General features: G+C 38.1%; 1 protein-coding gene across 1 annotated transcript; it reads left to right on the forward strand.

Moving 5' to 3' along the window:
- Nucleotides 1-1176: 1176 nt before the first annotated feature.
- Nucleotides 1177-2650, forward strand: LOC116430868 (uncharacterized). The gene is made up of 3 exons (XM_031985499.2): nt 1177-1335; nt 1835-1988; nt 2334-2650. The coding sequence occupies exons 1-3, from the start codon at nt 1318-1320 to the stop codon at nt 2387-2389; spliced, it is 228 nt and encodes a 75-aa protein (XP_031841359.1). The 5' UTR covers nt 1177-1317; the 3' UTR covers nt 2390-2650.
- Nucleotides 2651-20838: the final 18188 nt, after the last annotated feature.

The following is a 20838-nucleotide window of genomic DNA, read 5'->3' on the forward strand; positions in this document are numbered from 1 at the left end:
AATCGATACCAGAGGTTCACGCATTCACTGTAATTAACGGCATTCGCATCCACGGTGCCGCGCGTGTCACAACGACTTATTTTTCCCCTTTTTTCGCCATTTCGTCCCACCATTCCGTGCAGCATGTAATTTCGCCATTTGGTAACACGATCAGCTTGCCTTCGTTGCACCTGTTACGTAACGTTTGATTTTTCTTCTTTCTGTTTCATCCTCGTCGCTCGAATGCCATTGAACTCCGTGTTTCAGCACGCATTGTTACTTCGGCGATAATCAAAATGTCTTCGATGTAGTAATAGTCGGTTGGAAACCGTTCATCGTTTTGTACTTTTAAAAACTGACGAGGCTGACATTAAGGTCTTATCACCAATTAATCAGGTGTGTTTTGGGTGAAGATGCTTATCAGCAGATCCTGGAACACTGACTTTTCATGATTCATTTAAAAAGATTGTTCGACTTCTAGTTTTGTCGGTTTTCTTTCTATTAGGGATGAATAAATGTATTTTCACTTGCTTTAATAAACTGTCAATTACTAATAATGCATTTCAAAACATACCCTAATTCGTTTTCCTCTCAACAATCCTTTCTTATGTTTCGTATTACTGTTCAATTTCTAACTTACAAAATGGTTTGTCATGAACCGTTTAATTCGAAAATCCTAGAATATGACTCACTGGAAGAATTAGAAGGCAGAAATTCCTGCTCAGAAAATTTAAATTTCAAGCATGACTTGTAATTTCAGTTGTCACTTCGAAACACATGATTCTCCTCGATTCTAGTGCCTCCTTCTTACGTGCATTTCCGCAACTAAATCTTAACTTCTTGGAAACATTTGGAAGCGTGTTCGTTCCGTAATCACAAAAAGCACTCATTTCAAAAACTCCGGAAATTACGCGGGATTTCCCGGCTAATGTTACGACGAAACGTTTTCATGATTTTCCATTGAATTAAGAAACATAATGGAACGTTTGCGGTACGTAAACGTTGAACCCCCTAACGAATTTGGATGTCAAGGCGGTGTTCACAGGGCGTGCGTACCGCGACCATCCCGAAACGCGTTACTGCGCCCGTCTCTCTTTCATAATGACTTGTTGCATTCGCATAATCTCAGGGTAACAATGCCAGGCTTTGCTATTAGTGTTAACAGAGGAAAGCCAATACGAAGGCTGGGAAAATTACTGTTGGGGGTCGTCGCGGGACCCCGCCTTTCTTATAAAAGAACCCGGTACAAACGTTAGACGGACAGTGGTTCTCGACGGATAGATCGGAGAAAAATTAGTGCACTTACTCGAGATTCGACCTAGTGTCAGCTGATAGAGAATGGCTTGCTCGAAACTTGTAAGTAACGACGAATAATTTATTCGACACTATTTATTCACACAGTAGTTAAATTTCATGATTTTCTCTTTTACTTAAGGGTCATTTTGTTTACATTCCATTAAACAAAAATTCTCCTTTCCTGTTAATATTTTTTCTATCCAGAACAATGTCTCTTTTAATCTTAAATTTTATTAAAAGGATTACGTCTTCTTGGTTCGAGATACAATTTTAAAACACTATAAAACTTACCAAGTGATTCACAAGAGAAAGAAATGGAAGAAGTTTCTTATCTGAATACTTTAAAAGTGAAGAATACATTTTTTTTAAGACACGTGTCTTCTATTGTTCTAAAGTTAGAGAAAGGTGTCTGTTCATACTGCGAATTATTGATGCAAGCTTCACAAGCTTTATATTACCTGTTCAATAGAATTTGCGCTAAATATGGTTTCGATATTTATGGTTAAGTGGTGTAAATCTAAATTTTAATTTTCATACGTTCTTCCCTATGCTCTGATAGTACTCAGTCCTGCTGTTGGCTGTCGTTTTCGCCATAGTGGCTGCGAAACCTGGATACCTGGGTGGATACGGATACGGATACGGATATCCTTACTCTTATGGCTACAGATACCCGTTTTACGGGTATGGACATGGTGGTTTCGGACATGGTTATGGTAAGAGAGTATTCATAATTGTATGATGAGGCTTCGAACGCGTCAGGACTGACTTCAACGTCAATGAATTTTTTGTATACTTTCCCATCATTCACTTGTTTGTCATTTTCATCATTTTATATTCCATGCATTTCTTAAATGTCAATTATTAGGAACTTGTAGTGATTATTTAGAATTCTCTTCAAATCTATTAATACAAAATGAGAGATTCTCATGTGCTCTTAATGTTCTCTAAAAGGCAAAGATAACTAAAATGTTCATCGACGTTGTCCACGTGATCAGTCTCACTGTAAACAAAACATTCATCGACGTTACATTGACACCCTAATTTGCTTTTCCCTCTAGGTGGCTACCACGGCTACGGTTACGGTCCTGGATTTGGTCACTTTGGCTATTTCTAATCGAAAAGACGACCGATTTGGATTCTACTCTATACGATTCGAAAAGGAGTGTTGTTTCAAATGATCTTATAGTACAGATTCTATTGTCGAAAACACATTTCACGGTATTGGGACAGTGCCTCGTGTAACGCGTCCGCTTCCCGTGATTCCGGAATCAATACTTCTACACACTGCATTTATTGTTTGTTTTATAGAAATCTCAGTGAAGTAACAGTAGCAACATTGAGGCAACAATAAAGCTTTGAAATTCATGGACTGAAATCGGTGGATTCTGATTTTCTTGTGAAAATATTGACACATTGCTGATCGATCACGAGTTATTGAAGTACAATATTATGTAAACTTTGCTTACAGTACTATTCAATGTGTTCGATAGTGTCTTCAATACGTTTATACATTGATAACCTTCTAATTGCACTTTAGCAATCTAAATTATAACATTTCATAATTGAACCACAAACGTATCTACCGGTAAGCATTATTTAATCAGTCAACAATGTGTTACATCCTATATAAAAAAAATTATTTTGAAATTTTTAATGTACTAGACACCTGTACATGTACAGGAAGTGAAATCCTCTTGATACTACATGACGACAGTGTGGTTCCATGGGTCAATAACAATTCTCGGGAGTTACAAGTGACTATTGTTACATCTCACCTGACGAAGATCGTTACTTTTAGTTATTGTGACTCAGCATGTCTGTAATGGTGCTTATCTAAGTGAGAACTAGCTGTTGTCGGGTCATATCTCGAAAGTTGACGGGCTCAATGTCTGTGACCTCGTCTGTATCCGTCTAAAAGTCATTACTACATTGGTGGCGTTCCTGAATTCATCGAATCGCTGTTTCGCGTCCCAGAAATTTGCTCTCGTGATTTCTACATTCCCCGATTTCGTTGTCCCGTACACGTAATCATTTTTATTAACCTTTTACATTCAATACATCATTCTATTTCACGGTCCTACCTTCGTCCGCGGTGTTTCTTTCATATTGATACTTTTAAAGAAAAAGCACTGCCCCATTGCTTTTTTATTTTGGGTGAAAATTCCAGTTGAAACTTTTAAAATAGATTCTTATCGCTTATTCGATAAAATCAAAAGAATTTTAATGGTAAAGTCTGTAGTTCCACGATAAAATATTTTTTTCAATTCTGTAATAAGACCATCATAATTGATTAAAGCTATCAATTTATTGGCTACCGATTGTCCAGAACATGTAATCTTCTTTCACAGTGTGTACAGTCGTCTCGGAAAGTAATTTCACAGTTCTTTAGGCACATTGCTCTCTGTAAGTACTCATAATCGTTAATTTACATTTCTTGCTCTAAATTCCCAAACTTCATTCTATTTATTCAAGTTTCTTATTGACAAAATTGTAATCGTTTCTTGTGATCAACATCGACGAACAGGTTCATGAAAGTGTTAATTAATTTCTCGATGCAACTGTATATGCAGTATACATAAGCGCGCGTAATTATGTTGTCGGACGTAGCTAATATGTAGTGGCGACGTCAAACGCACGCATCGCAATTGCGTCGTTAAGTATCGGTGAATTCATCCTTCTGTCCTTTTCTCCTTTAATTGGGCAACGTCGCGGCGTTTAAGAGGGAACGCGTCCGCGGTGATCCGTATGTGCAGGTGCATAGGTCAGCCACGACTTTTCAGGTCGTCCGGACTCTTACTTTGCAACAAGCGAACCGCAATCGACCGTAGCTGCGACTTAAACGACCATCGGAGCATGGCATTTCGTCTCGGACATATTTTTTTCCTCTTTTCCGTCCCGATCGAAACAATTATTCCCTCTGAATTTTGAAATTTCGAAAAAATTATGCAACAGGGAATTTCAATAATCTCAGTGGCGTATTTCAACTTTGACTTTAAGAATAATATATTCGTAATCTTCGATCTTCTGCATTTCGTTCGGGGAATCGTATTTAGAAAGAATATTTTCCTTCAATTTTGAAATTTCAAATATACCCGTGGCACGAGGAATTCTAGGAAGATTTATTGGTTATAAAGAACGATGTTCGTTTATCTCAAACATCAAATATGAACGTTCTGGAATTTTATTTAAATTAAAATAGACGGTAGAAGGTGAGGAAATTGATAGTTCACTTCTAACGATGTGTTTCCGACGTCCTTCGACATGCTTTTTGATCGTCGGCCCGAATGACAGCCGAAAAAGAGATTACATAATCGTATCGTGGATTTGCGCCGGTCTTCTTGTAGCATATTATGTATATCTTGTGAAATCGTCTGTATCCATTTACTCCTCTTCGGGTTTACCTTGATAATGCTAGATAGGTTCACTAATGATATCCTAATTCCATCGTAACTAAAATCCCAAGGTTGTTGTATAATGCGTATGAGGACGTCGAAAAAGTAAAACAGTAAATTCTGAATTTCAGAGGTTCATAAACGCTGTCGTAATTCCTTTGGGGTAATACTTGGAAACGTTTAATGCCTTCTCCTCGCCGAAGCTACACTAATGCGCGGGGAAGGTTATCAATAAAATAAGTACGTGGCAAATGAGAGTTTATTCTTGTAACGATTGGACATTCACTTGCTTTCTTGTTTATTGACCTTAATGTTTCATGTTCACAGTGTATAAAATCCATTCTTTTATTGTCGTAAGGGATGAGCATAAAGAATACTATTACTATAAGTTGTTATAAAACTCAATGTCTGTGACAATATTAAAATTACGCAATGTATCTGTAATAATCATTTATCTACGTAGTATTCCACAACTGTATAAATTGTACGCTATGAATATCTACTTTGTAAATTACACCGAAGTCTCTACGAAACGATGTTGAGGTTAAAACCTGATTAGAGAAAGGGATCCTAATCATAAATTAACTCTTTAATGTACTTGTTTTGGAGACAAAGTTATATAGATTCATCGTTTGGTCTTTCACTTGAATAACCGTGGCCATCAGGATAACGTTTTGGTCATTCGATAGGACCAAGTTTATTCGAAGACCTTAGCTCGAGTTCAACGATATTAAGCGACGTAGGGAAAAGATCGAAGGTCGAACGATCCGTAATCCCGACTTTTCCCGTGGTCATGGTAGCCCCTTCATTCAGAGGAAAACTAAATACTAAGAGAAAGGTTAGTCTTATGTGGAAAAGAACTTCATTCATTCACAGAAAGAATAATGTGGCCTCTAGTAGATATTTGCTATATCCTGAAGAATATACTATTGCAATTTCAATGATTTATTTCTCCCTATCTAAGTTGTTTAAAGTATTCTTCTGTTCGCATATGTAGGCGTAATTCTGTTTAATAACTTCATAATTACTTACACCAGCCTTTTGTTTAATTTAGATTAATTTATAGGAAGAAAAAATATAATTAAAAATTAAAATGATTCCTAAGTCCTCTGTTTTGAGAACGTAACGAGTAAGACACTCTTTTAGGAAATAATTTAAAAGTAATTATTTTCATAGGATAAATTGGATTATAGACGTACGTACGTCTAAAGTTGGTTTGCACTACTTAAGAGGTCTGTCATCGTATTATGTTTCTTTACTTCTTCAACCGTGAGAATCTATCTACCATAATAGCGAATAATTACATAGAATGTACACGCTGTGGGTCGTAATGTATATGCAACAATGAGGAAACATAGATAGCGTTAATAAACGTTCGAGACCATCGTTGATTGCTGTTATTCTTTGCAATTTCGCACGATGTGCAATTTGTAGTATAAACTGAACGTCGGCGGTCAAATTTGTACAGAAATTGTTGACATTTTCTAAATACTAAGAAAATTCAACAATATTTCGTGTGCAATTTTCGTATATAATGTTTCACAATTCAAAGTATCTATTATGTAATCATGATTCGTATAGAACTCCTTTGGCTTCAAAGAAACACCTCTCTTAATTCTATAATATCTAAATCCATGATCAGTCTCCCATAATTAAATAATTATACATGAATATTTTAATTAAAATAGAAGCTTCTATATTAAATACCTTCAAGCATACGCAATCAAGCGAAAGATTAAAATCACTCTGCAAATAATGTGGCAAGGATTTTCTAATTAAACAAGTGAGTTGATGAGATGGTAAACAATTGTATTAATTAGTTAGTTTCAACAAAAAATCTTGCCTTATTAAAAATGTCAGTATGTAATTAATAAACTTATCATAGGATATAATTTTATTGAAAATTGACGTATGATTTGAATCTTTTTTGTAATAATCAAGTAGATATGCATCACAAAGAATTGAAAGGCATCGATCCGTTCTTATCGATCGTCATTGGTCAAGGGTTGCCTGGAATGAAAAGGTCGAAAGCATGGTGTATACGACCTTGATTATAACATCATGTATTTAATCGATTATTGAAGTCCAATTAAAACGTCACATTCGAGTAGCGTTTACGAATGGATCGATCGAGTGTTCCCAGATTCTTTCAAGGTTTCGTCGAAGAAAATCTTGCACGTACAGCTGTTTATGATCAGTCATTACAAGAAATGAAGAGGGATGGTGTTAAACGTGCGGTTGCTCAAGAGAAATGGGATGGCCCATTTTAAGTGCCAATTGCATTTAGTAATACCGAGGCTTCTGAGTACATTCTATAAATAAATTTTATACGTAACATCTATCACTTCGTACTGCACGTGTCTCAGAAAATAAAAATTTACAAAACACGTCTCGTCTTAAAAAGTATCGACAATTGGTCGGTTAATTTATGAATTCTGACGGATATTAAATTTTTAACAACCATCGATTTAATGCGTGTGCTGAATTGCTATTCGTAATCATTTCAATCTTTGCAAACATCGAAATATTTTATTAATCTCTGTTCATTCATATTTTTCTTTAATTTTAAGAGCCTTCATATTTCTTTTACATATATAATATCTCTAACAGATAATCACTTTCAATTTTCACGTCACAGTTCCTAGGAACGTGAAATTTCATTAATATTCATAGTCAGGTCGTAATTAACATAAGCGTAGATCTATGCATAATTGAAGATGATAATTCTGTCATTCGTCTCGTAAACGTCTTTGTTACGGTATCACGCGGTGGTGACATCGATTCAAGTCGCAGCCGTAAAACCGTGATCCCAGATCATCGTCCGCGATGATCTCACATTACGTTTGCAACGATTACAGCCGATCATCATTGTGTTTCACCGGTTTTCTACCCGTAATGGGAATCACGCACGAATCTCTATTACTCTGCGAATCCTCGCGCAACAGAAACCATCCTGCTACCCGTTTTTCGTCAAGATCCTGTTCGATATCCACGAACAATACAATATATTCAAGATTATGTCACAGCACATAATCCTAAACGCGTAAGGTGAACGCAGGTTCGTTAACTCCAACCGGCATGCGCCAAGAAGTTTTCTCACGTGTCCGCAACAGCGTCAGACGTAAACCAGTCCGCGGTTTTATCCTTCAAAAGAATCCCACCCTTTTATATTTCCTACAATTGTTCAATTTCCTACTGGTTCTCTCGGCGATTCGAACAATTCCAAGTTCGTCCCCGATTCCAGAGAAATTATGAAGCGTTTGTTAAAAAGTTTTGCGATTAGTTGTGCCTCGTTGGCTCGCCTCCGGATAATTTACGATAGCCCGTAACATCGGTTGACCGCAGCCTCTGTCGCAATGTAATTAAGTTCTCACATTTACCGTCGTTCTAGCTTTACAAAAATTGTTCACGGTCGTTCTAATTCTTTAACAAATCGGCGTATCGCGGATAGCGCGTGGAATATCGACGTTGTCGTGTCGATTTATTACCACGTAATTACGGTATCGCTTCTGTACTTCTTGCGCGAGCACAGTTGTCTTTTCATTCTCGCCTCGGAGAACTTGATTACCCTCAATGACTCAGATAAAGCGTGCTCAACAAAGAGTGCGATGAATAATACCATAGTGAACAGTTTTTGAAACGGTCGAAGGACCCGAAACAAAATTTCCGAGTGTCAAACGTTCTCCAGGCTTTCATTATCGCTGAGCTTAATTACGATTCTGTCGCGAAGTAGTCGAGAGACATAGTTTTATGCGATTACAGAATATTACGTGTCTACTTTCTACTCAGATACCAGACAGACTTTTCGCAGGTTTTAAGTTAAATGACATAACAAGTTGGCGGGGCTAGAAACACATATTACGATAATAAGATTGATGGACCTTCGGTCGAGGCATAGGACAACATTCCATTAATAGTTATCAATGATATATTGAGGTGTATATCGATACTCGATTGACAGTTTATATAAGAATTTGTGCGTCTTCAGTTCTTCGCAAATACCTTGTAAAGTAGAGATTTGTTTTCGTTTAGATTTATGGAAATTCAACTATCGAAAATAACTATAAGCTTCAAGAAACTAAACGTAATTCTCGAAACCTGATTGGTGAAAATATACAACTGCCATTTTAAGAAACGAAGGATGTTGAAATAAAACAATTATCAATGCAATTAGGTGGAATAATAAAAAGTAATTATAAAGATCAGCATACAGTTAATTTCAAACTTACAAGGATGATTAAATATTACCATCACTGTTGACAGTCTTTGGAAGATTGTTATCATTCATTATAACTATTGCCACAGACAAAGTTTCTAAGTCTCTAAAAAGTCAACTGTGAAAATAAGTCTCCTGCATTAACACCTGTGTTAGAATACCAGCCATAAGTCACGTCACTTTCTACTCTATTTTAACCACGTCAGGATAATTTCTTAACATGAGAATGAAAGAACTTTCGTTAAAACGTGATCACCAAACGAATAACCTCAATAAAGTACCAATCAACGAACATTACCGTTATCACGAAACACCATAAAATAATCGCTTTGCCATCAATACACCAGTCAACCCTAGTAACTTAACGTAACCGAACTCAAACGGAACAACCTCCATTACTCACGATAACGTATTCCACCTGACGCGTTCAACCTTAACCACAAGCTCCGATCCAGCGTACTCTCAACCCAGCCCTGTATCGTTCGTAAGCATTCACTTAAAAGAGAGGCGATACTCATCATCGATAAATTTTATCTTAATGCCGGGTGTCGCAAACACCCTCGATGCCATTGACTCCGATCGAAGAACACGCGTCCTTCGGTTACGATTCCTTGCCAGCTTAACTTAACCTGTAATCAGAACAATGACACCATTGTCGGCCGGTGATGGCACCCTTTAATCGAAGATCAAACGCGGTTACAAATGATGTTCACACCGAATACTCTCATCTTTCAGTTCCGAGAATATCTTCGGCTTATGCGTCATCCTAACACGTTCACTGCCAAACCGGCTATCATCGAATTCCTGAATCAAAGCAATTTTTCTAACAAAATAGAAATCGAAAAATCAAGATTCTTTGTAGCGATTGCTTTCTTAACCTTCTAACACTCGAATGATCCAGCAAAGTTCGGTTTACTCGATATATTGCCGAGAAAATGAATTTTTGAATCTACAGAAACAGCGATACGACTCGAATTCGAGTGACATACAGGTCAAAATGTTAAGGACGAACGTCCTTCGCTATTAACGAACTCGCGTTAGGCGACCGGCCGGTGTCATCCGACGCAACCGCGCACATGTCGGACCTTTTCAGACGGCGTTCAACGTCTTCCCGTCCTTCTCGGGTACAATCGACTCTCACTTTCTTCTTCTTCTTCTTCTCTCTCCCTTCTTTTCTCCTCTATTTCGCTCTCGGTCTCTCTCTTTCTCTCACTCCCACCCTCTAGCGTGGTTTCGTTTCCTCTCACTCGCCGCTGGACGTCTTCCTCTCCTTCTGCCGTGGTACCAACGGGTTACAGCATCCTCCCGTGGACGTCGGTTCGCGATAATCGCATGGACCGAACGTTCCGGCTCCCCACCAGCCAATCGGGTGAATCCTATAAATGCTCTCCACGTTCCTCGAGACGAAGAAGTCACCTCTCCCCGGGACAGAACAGCTCCCGCGAGAGACATATGTCCGTCCCGAAGTATCCCTACCACGCACGGTGATCAGTTTTCGGTCGTAGCCCCGGGAACTTAGGCCGCGATCACGATACAATGGTAAGTACAGTGCGGGGATCACCGAGTGACAAGTGCCGGGCAGTCCGGGCGGTTCGAGGGTGGAAACGGTGGGGCGGAAAACCGAGCGGACCGATCTAGAGCTTGTGAGAATAGGATACCGACGAGTATTTAGCGGGATTTTTGGTGCATGTTGAAAAGTGTTGATCGAAGGTGGGAGAGTTGGTGATGCATTGTTGCGATCGGAGGGTGGAGTAGAGTCGGCAAGCTGGAATCCCAGTGCATCCTCTCCGTAATTCGAAAATCTTCGTAGGATTACTTCGTTCTACCTGTGCTTCGAGGTCCACGCGGATTTATTCCACTGTGATCCATTAGTTCTTCTTAACGAATCATTCAGTAATTTTGAATAGTTCTTACGACTACGCAGTACTCCACTCGTGCTTCGAAGTTGACGTTCATTTATTCTAACGTGAACAATTGTTGTTAGTTAGAAATTGTTGAATGATTTCGTATGATTTCTATGTTCACAAAGTTTCATTACTTTGTGGAAAGTATTCCTTCCTATTTAAGATGTTCGTTACATTGGTAATTAAGATTTTCTCAGTTATTGGATCAAGGAGTAACAAATCCATAGAAAAATTGATTGTCTGTTAAATTACACCGTAATATTCGCAGGAATGTAGATTTAACTATTGCTGTATTTATTGTGAGATTATTTGATTCCGATCATTATGATCGAGGAATTACTTAATTAATGGTGCATCTTTTTTGTGTATATTAGATTTAAAAACTGTGAATTATTTGAGATGGATTCGTGACACTGGGTCGAATGTTCGAGAGGCATTCCATCGTGTATTTTTTGAGTTGGCGTGCCACGATTACTTTCGTTTCTGCAAAATAGTATTTCCACCGGTGAGCTTGCCGCTTGGTATTTACACATACGGCCGCGTCCACAGCCACTCGCTAGAATTAATAGCGAGACGCAAGCGACAGCCAGCTGTTATCGCGCCAAATGTCAGAGGTTATTACTGCTTCTTAACTTGAAACAAGCCTTTCCTGGAGGTCCTTTGTTTCGATTTCATATTTCACACGTTCAATGATGATTTCAACATTTTCTCACAGGAAGGTTATCCTTATTTTAAAAAGGTAACAATCCTTAGCAAAATATAAGAACAATACCTAAATTCAAAACGTTCTCATTATCAGTCTTAACTCTATATATGTATATATATATATATATTTTAGGAATATGTTCACAAAAGTTTATTTTTCATAATTTTGTAATAAGAAAAGAAAGTATATGTTTATTCTACATCTAAATTTACTACAAAATATTCACAAACCCAAAAAGAACATTTTTTTTTATATTTCTTTGTATATTTGTGAAATTTAAAATCTTTGTTAAGTGTACAATTCTTTGTTGCGCGGTAAGTCGTTCAGATAGGAATTGTTACTTTAGGAATCTGTGGTTCTTGTCCGGTATACACCGTGCGAAGATACTCTCATAGTCAAAGTTTATATTTGTACGCGATCCGTTAGTAGCAATTCGCTTCACCAATTACGGTTACTTAAATTGATTTTAATAGCCGCACAAGATTGTGCATCCGCGCATGGTGTTTGGCAAAAGGTATCTTTATGATCACGTAACGTAGAAACTTTTGTGCTCGCGAAAGGTCAACCCAGAGCCGGTAAAAATTCTACCTGCAATCGAAATATTCGATTGGCTCGTCATTAGAAATTTCAACCCGTCGATGTGGCAACTTTTCTTGTCCAGTTTGAATGAGGTTCGCGGAGAATTCTGATTCTTCGATGAGTATTTGAGACGCATGCACCTTTGGCAATGTAAACGTGTCCTCAATTAGAGTTATGATATTTTAATGAACGTAATAAACAATCCTCTTGTTAACGACCATATAATGTCATTCCACTCACTTCAAGTGATTGCCAAGTTAATTATGCTTGTAGTATTTGCTATTCTTAAAAAAATTGAATTTTGTTAACAGTTTATTACAAATGATCGTGAATGAATTATGGAAATATATGATTTCATTTCTGGTAGCACTCTTTTAGGATAAAAGAAACTTAATCTAAAATGGTATAAAATTGTATTAAATTATGTACTTTATTGATCTTTTAAATTCAATTTTTATATATAGATGCATAAAAATTCAAATTTCATTCGTGACCATATACGGATCATAACGCAATGAATGTATTAGGTTAATAAATTCTGGGAAAATGCTGTTACTCTATTTTAAGAAATTGAGATGCCTGTCATCTCTACAAGACTCGATGCAATCAGTATTATTTATACACACAATAGATTAGCATGCCAACATTCAGGCGTTCGACTTTCATTACCTCCGAACATTCATTAATTAATTATCGGTGAGAAGAACTAGTTGAATCATACAATTGAAATTCACTTAGCTGGTGGAAGACTTAATAACACCTGTACGAGTTCTTCGTTCCAATGATCTCACGATGTAATACATGTAGGTACTCGAGAATCGAGCATGGGAGTCTCTTGTTCGAGGTAATCGGGGTAAAAGATCAATACACGAGCACTTAATTACGTAATCGTGGATTTCCCCCATTACCGCCACCCTTCAAACGGAAGAACAGTTTGTAATCATATCGAAACTGCTGATTTTACGTATATAATTTTCAATGATACAATTAATTGTGCAACAGTTAATCTAGAGAGGTACAGATGATCATAGAAGATAGCTTTAAATCATCGTTAAATATAAATTTTTGAAAAATCATAATTGACGGTATTCCAATTACACGGAGAAGAAGAATGACAATCAATGTTTGAAATTTCTGCGTGGGTAACAAGTTAATGCATCCATCTCAGAGAAAACAAATCGATAAGTCGCGTAACAACCGGCGGAAATATTAATGGGATAATAAACTAAGAAACCGTATGGCGTATAGGAATGCAACTTTAACTTTGAATTCACTCTTACCTGCATACTGCAGAACGAAGTGTCTTGTCTAATCACTATTAACGTTTCTACGGTTCCTCCGTCGTTTCGTAAGAATAGTAAAATCATCCAACAATTGGTATCTCCGTCAGCTCACGCTGAGAGGTGAACAATCCCGATGATTTCCATCATTAAGGACGTACAAAAATCACACAGATTACAGTGTTGGACGAGCTTGTTACGAAAGTGTTGTCTCGTCGTTTGCCAATCTACAATTGATCGATCCACAACGGCGAAATGATTAATTGTGCTACTCGAGCTAAGTGATCGCGTCAAAAAGCGCGGATTCCACGAATATTGTTAGAAAGCGACACGGTGGGTCCAATGAATTCCTTTCATCTCATTTTTTCACACGATCGTCACGATCCCGTTCTCGGAAAAGACACGTCGCCTATAACTAATCTGTCGGAGCTGACATTTATGACCCGTGATGAACAATGGCCAACTGGAAGTAATCAGGTGAACTTTGAGAGAATTGACATTTGCCGGCAAATGAGCGAAGATTTTAATATCTAAGACTCCTATTTTCTTTTTTCTTATTCCCGTCTCACTGGGAGCACCTCGAAGAGTTTATCTGACGAATCAGATCGCTCGATAGGGGCTGACATACGTCACAGAAGACTTTCTATCTCTTCTTACGCTGAGCAGGATCTGTGATTCTCATTCTAGCATCTGCTAATTGTACTCATCAGCGATGCTTACTTAGCACAATGTTTCTTGGATGTTCTGTCATCAGACTGAAGAAAATGTTTCTGTCCCAAGAAATTTACTGTTAAGTAAAATCGGACAATATTGGATTGTTTTGAGAAATATATTTGCTAGAGGTTATTAAGCAAATGAACTCTTGTTACATTGTAAAAGATTTTAGACCAATGGCATTAATTATAAATTCGTTACGACATGGATTCCTGCAAATGCAATTTTCTGAAATCTGCATTTTCTTATGTTTAAGGCTCGTGTGCGCTGCGTGATCTTACCGATCATCATCAAGTGCAGGATTATTAGGTTCGGTGCATATTTCCATAAATTCACGTTACATTGCGGTTACCCTAACCTGACAACTTACATCATCTGCAAATAAACCCTTTCAAGAGTGACTGTACAATGCGGCCGAAGTTGACTTTTACAAACATTACTGACGGAATTGCTCTCAAATGCAATTGTTCATCTGTAGTACTATTTCATCAGTTTCATTTTTTCCTACCGTTAATACTTGTTGGGAAATATAATTCCAGTGTAGAAGATTGACAGAACTCTATAATCCATTTCAAAAGTAATTATTGCCAATTTCGTTGCAAGAAGAATGCATTTAACTTAATATTGGCTTAAAATAATAGCAAATACAGATTGGCAACGATAAAGTAGTAACATTTGTCTCGACAATCGAATACAGAAATAACCGATTTACTTAGATTGTTTCATTTTAAAAATAGCATTTGTCTTATAGTGTTGTTTGCAACGTAGTGTAAAAAACGAATAATTATAAAAAAAATATTGATCGAATAATAAGTAATTTATGATTCTTATATCTATTCTGTTCTTGTTAATTTCACTTTGCAACTGTTCCCGTTAATAAGTATAAGAAAAAAGAAGTTTTGAGAGTTGGGAAAACAGAGGACGAAGGTCAATGATAGTTCATCACGGATGGGGCAATTGACATCCGCCGCAAACAACTTTCAATTTCTACGAGTATTCCCGTTTCGCCTCCGTGCTACCGTCTCGCTTCTTTTATCTCCGACGATAGTCTCGCTTTAAGGTTTAGTGGCTTCGTATATTCACTTGTCCGTGTTCCCTCCTATGCCGTAATACAGCCTTGATGAGAAGGATATACGTCTAGCGTCTGAATTCCGCGCGTTCTTTTCCTCGAGCATCACCTCGGAGATTTCAATTAAATGTGTCGCGCGCGGACATTTTATTCCATTCGACGGAATTGGCAATTTTTTGAAATCGTGACCGCTGGAATTTTTACAAATTTATTATAATCGATGAGTCACGGCAACGATTTACTCGGTAAATTCTTCTTCATTTCAATAAATTATTCACGCACGATATAAATTAACTAATAAAATAGGCCATAGGTTTTACCTTTACATAAATTTAATTTAATAACATACATCTTACTTTTGTGTTTCTTCAAGAAAAAAAAAACAGAAGACCTTTAACCAAACTAATAGTGACTCAACACAAATGAAATGCGGCGTTTTTATGTTTCTTTTTTCATTAGTACTTTTTTACTTAAATGCTTTTTTCGTGCTGTCGAGAAGGTATTCAGTTTCTATCCGAAGACAACCTTCACTTTTTTTCTTTAAACGATATTCTCTATTAGCCGGTCTCGTCGATCTATGCTTTCACGCCGCGCTAAAAATTATTGGCGACAGGATAGCGATAAACTCGCGTTACATCCCTTCGACGTTGCTATACAACGAAATGTCGCATGACAGCCAGTCGATTTTGCAACGCGGGCATAAAACACGCGGCAAACATGCAAACCGAAGTAATATCGCTTTGATATTTCTTTTCACGTTGGCAGTAACGTGTCTTCGTTCCCGTGAATCTACGTTTGCGAATCGCCCATTCCTCCGAGGTAACAATATTTTCAAAACGCTTCGGGGTATAAACTTTCAAAAAATCTATAGAAAGGTTAAGTAGACAAGTGTTTAAAGTATTCGAGACTTGTTTATCATGCAACAATACTTTCTTCTCGATGAACGGTGACTCTTTAGTCGGACCGCTTATTAAGGATCATTTTCGCGTCGAACAGCCCGTTCGCCGCCGCGCCATCTTGATTGCGTCACGTCGCGCCACGGCTCGACGAAATTGACCAATAAATTTCAGGACGATTCGTGCCCTTTCATATAAGAATGATGAATGCCCGGTCTCCTTTTCTTGATGAGCTATCCGACGATTTTCTGCTTATCGTTCCCGACATTCCTGACCGGGTCGTAACTCGATTTACGTAATAGTTATCGCGTTCTTGGAGCCTTCAACCTTTCCCCCGAAAAGGATTCACCTGGTGTTTCGTTTAATGATTCGTGACCAGTGGGACGAGCGTTGTGGTCCATACATATTCCGATTCATTCTCTTGCGTCATTGAATATTTAATTCGAATGAATCCGTCCATTGAATACAAAGTAGTATCGATTAATGGAGGGTTCATGTATCGTGCATCCTGTTGAACTTGTCTTTCAATTAGATCGATTTTTTAATTATTCTGTAATTGACAATATCAAACGTAACACGAGGATTCAAATTTAATGTGATCGTATAAATAATTCTTTCCTCTCAGTCAGAAATATTTTTAACTATTCGATTATAAATATACTGTCCTACATTTGACAAAACAAACTATTCACATCATAAATTAAGGAAGAAAGAAATTACAGTTCCGTTCGATTGCGGAGGAACCATTAACGTCTCGGCTAAATTTATAGAAATTATTTAATATCGCGTTATAAGGACTGCTATTTTTATCCATGTTTATTGAATCGAGCGCACTTATCCAACTGTCATTTGCATCTTCATAAAGATGCAACGCGTCTATCGCAACGCGCCAGGTAGTCAATGTTGTTCAACGCTGTGCCGATCGAACAAAATAGTACTGATCTTTGTTATGGTAATTAGAAAAAGCATGCGAACGTTTTATGGCCGGTCAACAATGGTCCTCTTTTTCATCGCATTCTTGCGCGGTTTCACGGCGGTTACGCGTTATTACGTGGGTGAAGTGCGCGGGACACGGACGAGATAACCTGCGCGCGCCTACCAACCGGGAACTTTCTCCCATGTCGTGCTTCTTTTCGCGCGTCACGATCTGTGACAGAAGCCTGCCTCGCTTAATTCGCCGGCACGCGTCACGAGAAATTTTCTACAACTGCGCAGAACGTGATTCGTCCATGGCAAGAAGCCCCATTGTTTTAGCAGAATTCTCTCTGACAACGGAAATATTCGGATATATGTTGAGAGAGTTTTTAGACGACGCTTGGAATATTTAATTGTTACGTGGCATATTGCAATGTTAGATATTAGTTTTTCTTCGTGAACTATGTAATATCGTATATGAAACAAAATTATGTTTTGTCACGTCGCTAAACAATATATAATGAGTTATTATTAGATAATCATATCAATAGTATCTGAGAAGTATTATAACTATATTATAGTTCGCATGTATGAATTAAGGTGTTACAAACAACAATTGATATCAACTGTACATGTAAATTTAAATGAACTTGATTCTAACGGCAAAGTATTCAATATCCATTCGACACATATACATAGATAATTAACGTTAATTCACAACTGCACGCTCTACTTATGACACTTCCCTCGCCATTCCCTGGAAATTGATTTTCCTTTTACCACTGCGATTTTCCTCTTTCTACGTCCACGTTACGACAAACCTTAATTGATGCGCTTCGGCGTTTCTTTCTCCGTTTAACAAGCACGGACATTAGCTAGGCCACGAAGCGAGATAATTAGAAAGCCGTACCCCGGAGACGTAGCTCGCACTTTATTAGTAGCAAAGGCGCAACCCGCGACTTTGGATTATGCAAGACAATATTTTTTTTACCAGACTCGGTTAAACGTCGCCGTTCACCCATTAAACGAACCTCGTCAAATGGCGTTAGCCAGGCCATTGACAAATTAGTCGCTGCTGACACGCAATGGAAGATGAGAAGAATTTTGAAATCAATTAAGCTTCTTAACAGCTCCGTTTAACAACGAGTCACGCGTGGAAATACTGTCATTTTTCTATTGTACGGCTAATTAGAAACTGTAGTTAGCTACGAGTCATTTTATATAGGAGATTCTCGGTTGCTCAACGACCACTAATAGTCGAGCGTTTAACTTTTTCCTTTTTGCACTCTTAACAGTGGCAACCCCGGTAGCTAGGAGCACTAGCGGACGGTGGCTTCTGTGTTGCGACAGAATTTTGCACCTTGCGGGCTCGCGAATTGTCCATCCATAGAAAACTGTTGTAACATTGGTTTCTCATTATGACCGTAGGCCTGGCCGCTACTCGCGCACTGTTACCGCTTTCTCTAGGTGTAAATAAACGGCCGTTGAAATGACCGATCGTTTTACATTCTTCGTGCGAAACACCCCGGGAGGTCTAACGGTTTTGAAATTTATGAACAATTAGGAACGATCATGTTTGTGTTTAACGCTGGTAAAAGGGAAACATTGAAAGTAAAAACTCTTTGTTCGTGATTTGTTGCACACTGTTGATAATCTAGGAATTTTAATCATTGCATTTGAATGTAGTCAACGGTGCTCTTGTTCGAGCTGATTTCTAACAAACCGAGCGTAGGATTTTGGTAATCACTGGAAACGTTTCAGATGAAAGTGAAGATACGTTCGTTTATTTTGATAGCGCTTATAGGAGAGCGTTCATTGTACTCTTGCGGCACAACTGTTTGTCATGAGCGACATGGTAACCTTATAGTAACCTCAATAGAACCAGTCCTGAGGTAACTAGACACTTCCTATCTGCTGTCCTCTTCTTTCGCGTACTGATAGTAATAGTAATAGAATTCCGTAATTAAATTCTCGAAATAAGAAGAAACATATTTCCTGTGCCAATGAGTAATTTAATATTGACTTAATGAAATTATATCGTAATTGATATTTAAGTGTTTAACATCTAACTTATACATTATCATGCAGATTACTTTTATTAGCTGTTATCAATTCAAAAACTTGTATTTACAATATGTAATTCAGTGTCCGATTTATTGACAATTAGCATTAACTGCTCCATTTTGTGTTCTGTACCTATACATTTATTACATTGAATTCGAAAGTCGAATATTGAAAAATAGTGAGAAACTAAACATTTCATGGATTGAAATGATAAAACAACAGTAATTTTTGAACAAAACATGTCATGTTCTCCAGAATTAGGCACACAGACGAATAACGCCCTTGGAATCTTCTCCAGATTCCAAGATTTATTTATCCGCGCTAGGGAACTGTGAGATCTCAAAATTTCTCAAGAAAACGGTAACCTTGCGATCTGTATCGCGTGTTCCGCGGACCGAAGACCGCCGTGACACCACTTATACATTAGAATCCTTTCACATACTGGCGAAAGACAGTGAGGAGAATATCTTCTACCCGTGGCGGCGTACGATCCCTCTTTATAAATTATACGCCTAAAGGTCACTGGACGTTTCCTTCGAGCCAGAACCATCATTCGTACCGTGTTCACGGTTTCGCAAACGGATAAAACGGTTTTAATTTCTGGACAACGGAGCCTTACTCTCCAGGTTCCACTGATTTATGACGCACCTCCGAGCTGCGAATGATAATTGCGGCCACCGGTAGGCTTTATTAGACCCCGTTCAATCCGCGAACGTGTGGAACGCCAGGGAAACGAACTCTTCTAGAACTCACAGGGTACCACGATAATCTCGCTTTGATAATCTGAAGTCTAAATCTCGTATCAAATTGCTTACAACAGATGATATTTGCATTTAATGGAATGAAACAAAAAAGAAGCGCGCGAAGTTCCCGCGAGAAACTAATTAAAGGCTCGAAGAAGACAGACGTTGCGCCACAAATTGCAATTCTGAAGTGAAGTTTACGAGCGAAAGATAATTTCCTGTATAATAGCGAGGAATGAGTATTGTTCTTTCGTTATGGCGATTTTAGCGAAACAATCAGCAACAAATTTGGATGTGGTACTTTGATGGGGTGTTAATAAGATAGCGGAGCTGGATGTAAGTATGAAGACAGTCTTCTAGCATTGAGCGCCTATTAATCAATGAGAGTGTCGTACGTTGCATTTCACACGGACGAACCTTTCACGATCATTGGTACATCATATCATCTACTACGTGGTTGAGACCAATTATGTAAGAGGCTGGTGGGTGAGGCGTGAGATAATCCCACGAAGACAGTCTACGATATATTATAATCGATTACGTGGCAGTCCGTGACTTAATTTACTTCGAACCGTAGCCATTATAAATCGAGGTCGCTATCCATAGACGGGCATTTCTGAATGAATGTCTTTCGTTAGTTGACTATTACTACGATTTCAAAGATAGATGACGCTTCAACTAGCGTTGTTCCACAAAATATGGGGTATTTATGTTTTTTTTCAGCGTATCTTATGGATTGCCACGATAGTGGCAGCGCTCTCCATTTATCATGCGCAAGCATCCAATGAGAGAAGCAAAAGAGCGATAATAGGAAAATCAAATTTTGGAGGCTACAACTATGAACCACCGGATAACAAGTTAACTTTACCGCCACGGTGAGACTTCTTGGATTATTTGCAATTTCATAATAAAGTACCTACCTAATGTAGCGATGTAAAGAAATGAATTTAATGGTGAAATATGTATGTTCTCTGATGCCCTACCACGAACAGGCCACCACCGACGGGATATCCAACACCACCTACATATTCGCAAGGAACACCACCAACATACAGTCCCAGACCGCCCGGAACACCAACCTATAC

This window comes from Nomia melanderi, chromosome 5 (genome assembly GCF_051020985.1).
Source record: "Nomia melanderi isolate GNS246 chromosome 5, iyNomMela1, whole genome shotgun sequence".
NCBI classification, from domain to species: domain Eukaryota; kingdom Metazoa; phylum Arthropoda; class Insecta; order Hymenoptera; family Halictidae; genus Nomia; species Nomia melanderi.

What these genes read in the sequence shown, in the direction of transcription:
- LOC116430868 (XM_031985499.2), top strand. An exon ending in TGGTTTCGGACATGGTTATG is followed by an intron (nt 1,989 to 2,333) that starts GTAAGAGAGTAT and finishes TTTTCCCTCTAG; the next exon opens with GTGGCTACCACGGCTACGGT.